Here is a 7393-nt window from a genome sequence, read left to right on the forward strand (position 1 = left end):
TTAATCACCGAAAAGCCAGAAGTGGAGGTCAGGGCTAAAAGTGGTAGAGCGCCAGCCTTGAGCAAAAGACCTCAGGGACAGCGCCCAGGCCCCAAGTTCAAGCCCCAGGCCTGGCAAAAATAAATAAGCAAGGAATACTTGCGGAATTAAACCCACTAAGGATTTTATTTACCCACCCTACTGATATTACCCTACTGTGAGCCCCTTGGGAATTTATGTCAAGCTTGCTAAGTTGGAAAAAAAAAATGGACGAAAAAGGGACGCTTTCAGGAGGACTGCTCCCCCTTCTAATATCACTTTAAACGCTGATCCCTAAAACCAAAGATGGAGGAAAGGGGACCCGAATTTCTCCCCAGGAAGGAAAAGGAAGAGGAAGGTGGTAGAAAGAGGGTCAGTCAGGCCTTCATGGAGTCCCCAGCTCCTGCGCCCTCTGGTGCCCACTGACGGGACAGCGTTCTCATCGGAAGTCGGCTTTCATCTTTACCAGCCCAGCCTGGAGGGGACTCAGGAACCCTGTTGTTTTTTGTGGATCAGTACCTTGAAATCCGGAGATGGACTTGAGGCTGCCTTCCTGGCTCTCTGCCCTCCTGTAACTTGTCTGGAAACGTTGTCTGTTGCTCTTGACCAGCTGCCTGCCCTCTAACTTGTTTCTCTCTGTACCACAAGCATTTCCCAGAAATTAAAGCAACTAACCAAAATTAATAATAACAGCATGCTAATCTCAGTGCTATATGTCATTTTATTACCATTGCTCCCAATACAGTGATAACTGATCACAGATCAGAGTTCAGATAAAGGCTTGTAAATAACATCACTAAGTGTTAAACGTGGTGTAAGCAGAGCAAGTCAGTTGTCATCCTAGCTACTCGGGAGGCTGAGATCTGAGGATTGAGGTTTGAAGCCAGCCACCCAGCAGGGAAGTCTGTGAGACACTTGCCTACAATTAGCCAGCAAAAATCGGGATGTACAGCTGTGGCTCAAGTGGTAGAGCACCAGGCTTGAGTGGGAAAGTTCAGGGACAGTGTGTAGGCCTTGAGTTCAAGCCTTGGGATGGCATCAAGTGGACTGATGGGAAGGGAGTTGTCTCACTGGGAAACCACACTTCCCTACTTCTGTCAATTTGCTGGTGGGGACTCAAGGAAAGTCATCCGGCCAGACACACAGACATTACTGAGCACCACATTTATCTAGGTCTTTATTTGGAAGGAAACACACCTGGGATAAGTGATTGAAATTCATACAAAAGAAAGGTAAAGCCCTTGTAACTAGACTCACTGATGGTCAACCTGATCTGGAATCAGAAACATTCACGCGCCAAGATGCCCGCCCCTTCCTCCTCCCACAGGCCCACCAGGCGTTCCAATCTACTTGCAACTTTGTAGTTTTATTCTCAGTTAATTGGGGACAGATCCCTCAAATGACTTATTTCTCCTTCAAAAGAAAAATCAAGGCTAGGCAGGTGGCTCAGTGGTAGAGTGTTCGCCTACCATGCATGGAGCCCTGGGTTCGATTCCTCAGCACTACATACACAGAAAAAGACAGAAGTGGTGCTGTGGCTCACGTAGTAGAGTACCAGCCTTGAGCAAAAGAAACTCAAGGACAGTGCCCAGGCCGTAAGTTCAAGCCCCATGACTAGCACAAAGAAAAAAAAAATAAAAGAGCCAGGCCCTGGTGGCTCACACCTGTAATTCTAGCTACTCAATAGGCTGAGGTCTGAGGATCACGGTTCAAAGCCAAACCCGGGCAGGAAAGTCCGTGAGACTCTTATCTCCAAGGAACCAACAGAAAACCCGAAGTGGCGCTGTGGCTCAAGTGGTAGAGTGCTGCCTTGAGCTGAAGAGCTCAAGCCCCATGACCAACAAGAAAGAAAGAAGGGAGGGAAGGAGGAGGGGAGGGGAGGGGAGAGAAGGGGAGGGGAGGGGAGAGAAGGGGAGGGGAAGGGAAGGGAAGGGAAGGGAAAGAAAATGATGGTAGGCTGGTAGCCCTGGAGAAAGGAGATGGGAGAGGAGGGAGGAGAGGAGGAGGGAGGAGAGGAGAAGGGAGGGAGGGAAAGGGCGAGGGGAAGGAAGAGCAGGGAAAGAGAAGAGGAGGGAGGAGAGAAGAGGTCAAGAAGAGAAGGGAAGCCGGGTGCTGGTGGCTCACGCCTGTAATCCTAGCTACTCAGGAGGCTGAGATCTGAGGATCGCGGTTCAAAGCCAGCCCGGGCAGGAAAGACCGTGAGACTCCTATCTCCAATAAACCACCAGAAAACCAGAAGTGGCGCTGTAGCTCAAGTGGTAGAGCGCTCGCCTTGAGCTGCAGAGCTGAGGGACAGCTCCCAGGCCCAGAGTTCAGGCCCCACGACTGACAAAAAAAAAAAAAGAAGAGAAAGGAAGGGGAGAAGACCTGTGGGTGGCCTTCCCCTGGCTGGTCCATGACAGGCTTCCTGTGGCTTCCCTCAGATGCCCACGTAGACGCCGTTGATCAGGTAGTCGAGGCGCGAGTAGGGCCTGGTGCGTAGGGCGTGGAGCAGCGCCTTGCCCAAGAGGACCAGGCCCAGGGCCAGCAGCAGGACACCGGACAGCAGGGTCCCCAACAGCAGCCACCTCTCCAAGGGGGAGGCGGGGGTGGCGGGGCGCCCCCTGTCCTCCCCGAGTCCCCAGGCCGTGGCCGTGATGGCAGTCGCGGACAGGGAGAGCATGGCAGGGGCCGGCGCGCGTCCCCGGCTTGTGGTCAGCCTGGACATGGCTCCCTGGGCCTCTGCAGGCGCAGGGAAGACAGTACTAGGAACCACGAAGGAAGTCCCCGCACGTGGAAAACCCGCAGACACCGGCTGGGAGGGGACGGGGGGCTTCTGTGGGACTCCGGAGTCAGGTGTTGGGGTGGCAGAGCTGCTGGCTGGGGAAGTGGCCCCAGCTGGGTCTGAGGCTTTGAGGGTCCAAGAAGGCACACCTCCTCCCCAGGGCCGGGTGGGCTCCCGGGGAGAGGGGGTGACGGTGCCTGGGGTCCCCTCAGGGCCAGGGGAGGCCCTGTTTGCTGTCAACTCTTGGTGTGGCAAGGCAGCTCCCGGCCATGCGTGGTCATCTGAAAACGAACAAAAAGAATTGTAAGAGGTTCAGATAGGACCTGGGGGGGGGGGGGCGGTGAGCAAGGAACGTGCAGACAGTGCAGCGAATCCGGCCCATGGTAGGTGTGCAAGGAATGCTTGTAAACCTGACCATCCAAGCCCAGCCCAGCAGGATTGCAAACCAGAAAGTAAAAACAACACAAAGCCTCCTGAGCTGGAGGCGTGGCTCAAGTGGTAGAGAGCCAGCCCCACCAGCCTGAGGCCTTGAATTCAAACTCCAGGACCTCAAGCAAAACCTGTTCCATAAGCAATGGGTGGGGTGATACAATTCCATGGACTCAAACTCAAGACCTGAGGTCCTAGTTTTTTTGCTCAAGGCTAGTACTCTACCATTTCAGCCATAGCTCCATTTCTGGATTTATTTTTTGTCGGTCATGGGGCTTCAACTCAGGGCCTGGGAGCTGTCCATGAATTCTTCAGCTCAAGGCAAGCGCTCTACCATTTGATCCACAGTGCCACTTGAGGTTTTCTGGTGGTTATTGGAGGTAAGAGTCTCACAGATTTTCCAGCCTAGGCTGGCTTTGAACTGCAATCCTCAGATTTCAGCCTCCTGCGAGTAACTAGGATTATAGACACCAGCCTTCCTGTGTATGTTTCTTTTAGTAGGAAGGTATACATAGAATTAACTAAGCAAAGACTTTCACGGGAAAATTTTGGTATAATGAAATTCAAAATGTGTCCAGTACCAGTGGCTCATGCCTGTCATCCTAGCTACTCAGGAGTCTGAGATCTGAGGATCACCATTCATTCCTGTCTAGCCTGGACAGGAAACTCCATGAGACTCTTAGCTCTAATAACCTATTAAACACACACACACACACACACACACACACACACACAGAAGTGGTGCTCAGGTGGTAGAGCACTCACTTTGAGCAAAAGAAGCTCAGGGACAGTGCCCAGGCCCAGAGTTCAAGCCCCAGGACAAGCAAAAAAAAAGAAAGAAAGAAAGAGAAAGAAAATGAAAAATTCAAATCATACTTAAGGAATCTTGAGGAGAAACTCTCACAGACACTGGGTCCTTGCTGGGTGCCGGTAGCTCACGCCTGTCATCCCAGCTACTCAGGAGGCTGAGATCTAAGGATTGCAGTTCAAAGGTTCAAAGCCAGCCCTGGCAGGAAAGTCCATAAGACTCTTATCTCTAATAAACCACTCCGAAAACCAGAAGTGGTGCTGTAGCTCAAGTGGTAGAGAGCTCGCCTTGAGCTGAAGAGCTAAGGGACAGCACCCAAGTCTAGAGTTCAAGCCCCATGACAGACAGAAAAAAGAAAGAAACCAGGTCCTTGAAGACTTACCGGGGATGAGCCTGTATGTGTGGAGTCCGGCGGCCGCCGGCTTCAGGGGACAGGACGCCTTGCTGGGGCAGAAGAACAGGTAACAGTTGGGCTGTCCCTCTGCTTTTCGAGCGTCAAAAATCATCAGATTGCACACTTTGTTTCCTGTGAAGGAAAGTTTGCCAAGGGAGGCTGCTGGGACAGGATCCTGCCTCCCTGGGAGGCCTAGCAGAATGAGCCTGGCCTCTAAAGTCCACCGCAGACACTTGTCCCATTGACCTCTTCCCTTCTCTGTCCCTTAGTTGTGACACGCTTTGGCAAAGTGAGTGTATGTGTGCCTATGCGTGCATACCGATACTGGCTTTGAACTCCCAGACTTGTGCTCTTACGTGGCTTTTTCCACTCAAGGTAGGTACTCTATCATGTGCACCACACCACGACTTCCAGCTTTTTGCTGGAGATGAGAATCTCTGTGATTTATCTACCCCAGGTTGTCTTCAAACCTGGATCCTTCTAACTAAGGCTCCAAATAGATATTACAGGTATGAGCCACCGCCAGGGCCTGGCGGGAGGATTTGTGTGTTTGCTTTTTTGTGCCAGTCCTAGGGCTTGAACTCAGAGCCTGGGCACTGTCTTTGAACTTTCTTTTAAGACTGGCATTCTACAGCTTGAGCCACAGCTCCCTGTCCAGCTTTTTAGTGGTTTATCGGAAACAGAGGCTCACAGACTTTGCTTCCCCGGGCCGGCTTCAACCCCCTGATCCTCAGATCTCAGCCTCCTGAGTAGCTGGGATGACAGGCGTGAGCTGCGGTGCCCAGCCCTCGTACTGCACTCCTGTCCAGTGTGTGTGCCCCCCCACGTTACTGTCCCCTGCGCCCTGACCTGCGATGTTTTTCGTGGCGCAGCAGCGACGGAGGCAGTCTGCCTGAGATGCAGCATGGGTGGGCTCCTCGCCCCGGATACCTCTGGCAAGCGAGGACTGGATGTCAATGACCACGTCCTCCAGGCTCTGGGACAGGCACTTTTGGCCAGCCGACAGCTGGAGGGTCAGCAGGCTGAGGGTCACCAGGGTGTACAGCCAGCTGCAGTCTTCCGTGGGAAGCATCGTGGCCCCCAGAAGTAGAAGGTGACACCCTGGCAGGCTCAGCCACCCAGAGAACTCTCTCTCTAGAAGAGAAATAGAGAGAGCCCCTAATGAGTTCTGTCTATCATCCATCCATCTATCCATCCATCCATCTATCCATCCGTCCACCCATCCATCCATCTATCCAACTATCTATCCATCTGTCCATCTATCCATCCATCTATCCAACTATTTATCCATCCATCCGTCCACCCATCCATCCATCTATCCAACTATCTATCCATCTGTCCATCTATCCATCCATCTATCCAACTATTTATCCATCCATTCATCCATCTATCCATCCATCCATCTGTTTTTTTCATCCAAAGATTCTGTCTGTCTATCTGTCTATCTTCCTATCTACCTATCTATTTTTGCTAATCCTATGTCTCAAACTCAGGGCCTGGGCGCTGTCCCTCAGCTCTTTCACTCAAGGCTGGTGCTCCACCACTTGAGCCACAGCTCCACTTCTGGTTTTCTGGTGGTTCATGGAGATAAGAGTCTCATGGACTTTCCTGCCGGGGGCTGGCTTCGAACTACAATCCTCAGCTCTCAGGCCCCAGTGGCCTGGCTGGGTTTTAAGAACCGCGAGAGGAGCCCTGGCCTGCAGGTGCCTGGACACGGCCCGGTTCCCACCAGCCAGCACCTGAATCCACCCGCGGCCGAGGGGGCGCGGGGGTGGTGTGTGTGGGGGTGTGGGTTGTGCGCAAGGCGGGGTGCGTGGGCTGCTGGGGTGCGGGGATGCACGGGGGGGGGTCCCATACCCGGCGGCGGCGGCTCCGGCTCTGCATCCAGTTCCTGCTTCCGCCTGGGGCGGAAAGTTTGCAGCGGGGACAGCGCGGTCCCCGGTCCCGCCCGGCACCCCGCCCCGCCCCCAGCCCCGCCCCCAGCCCCGCCCCCGGAGCGTCTCCCGCCCCCTCCCCCTTTCCCCCCCCTCCGCTCTTCCAGCGGCCCCAGTGTCAACACCACAGCCCGCTCGCTCTTCCGGACACTCCGGGACGGGGTCACGGCAGGCCTCTACCTGGCGCCCGGCACACTGCCGGCCCCAGTGGGTGTGGAGTCCCGAGCCAGGACACGCCATCTCCGGATAACCCCGCGCAGCTCCCACCCGGGCTCGCGGGGGCTCGCGGCACCAGCCGGCTGGGGGGCGGCGCGACCTTGCAATTGGTGCAAGTTGGGGGCAGGTGGGCGGTGCTTACAGCAGATGGGCGGTGCTTCAGGGAGAGTAGGCGTGACCAAAACAAGTGGGAGGTGCTTACAGGAGAGAGTAGGCACGGCCACCGCAGGTGGGCGGTGCTTAGAGGGACCGTGGGCGTGGCCACCGCAGGTGGGCGGTGCTTACAGGGTAGAGTGGGCTTGACCATCACAGGTGGGAGGTGCTTACAGGGAATAATGGGCGTGGCCACCGCAGATGGGCGGTGTTTGCAGGCAGGAGTGGTCACGGGGTGTGGGCAGCGGTAACAGGCGAGTGTGGGCGTGCTAACCAAGGGTGGGCGGTGCGTATGAGTGATTGTGGACATGGCCACAGCAGATAGGCCGCGCTCACAGGTGGGCGTGGCCACACGGGTGGGCGGTGCTTGCAGGTGAATCTGGGCTTTCTAGCTTTGGGGGCAGTTCAGGCCCGGGGGGAGGGGCTCTGGCTCTTTAAGGGGGCGTGGCCACGCCCCTCGCGCGCTCATCTCCCCCGCCCCTCCTCAAGGGGCGTGGCCTCCCGACCCGGAACTGAAGCCCGCGTCCCGGAAGCAGCGCGCTGAGGCATCCGAGACCTGAAGAGAAGCGGCGCCGCCCGCTGACATCCACTTTCCGCCTTCGTTCTCCGGGCTCCCCGGAGCCCGGGAGCCGCGGGCCAGGCCTCGCCGCCCGCCAGGCTCCGGCCCGGGCGCGGCC

The 7393-nt window shown here is 55.6% G+C and overlaps 1 protein-coding gene across 1 annotated transcript; it reads right to left on the reverse strand.

The window, feature by feature from the left end:
- Positions 1–2072: 2072 nt before the first annotated feature.
- On the reverse strand, positions 2073–6342 carry Mansc1 (MANSC domain containing 1). The gene is made up of 5 exons (XM_013025081.1): positions 6271–6342; positions 5263–5547; positions 4402–4545; positions 2372–3063; positions 2073–2119 (listed from the first exon to the last, which is right to left on the reverse strand). Exons 2-4 carry the CDS (start codon positions 5483–5485, stop codon positions 2438–2440), a joined length of 993 nt encoding a protein of 330 aa, XP_012880535.1. The 5' UTR covers positions 5486–5547; positions 6271–6342; the 3' UTR covers positions 2073–2119; positions 2372–2437.
- Positions 6343–7393: the final 1051 nt, after the last annotated feature.

This window comes from Dipodomys ordii, unplaced genomic scaffold (genome assembly GCF_000151885.1).
Source record: "Dipodomys ordii isolate 6190 unplaced genomic scaffold, Dord_2.0 Scaffold81, whole genome shotgun sequence".
Lineage (NCBI taxonomy): Eukaryota > Metazoa > Chordata > Mammalia > Rodentia > Heteromyidae > Dipodomys > Dipodomys ordii.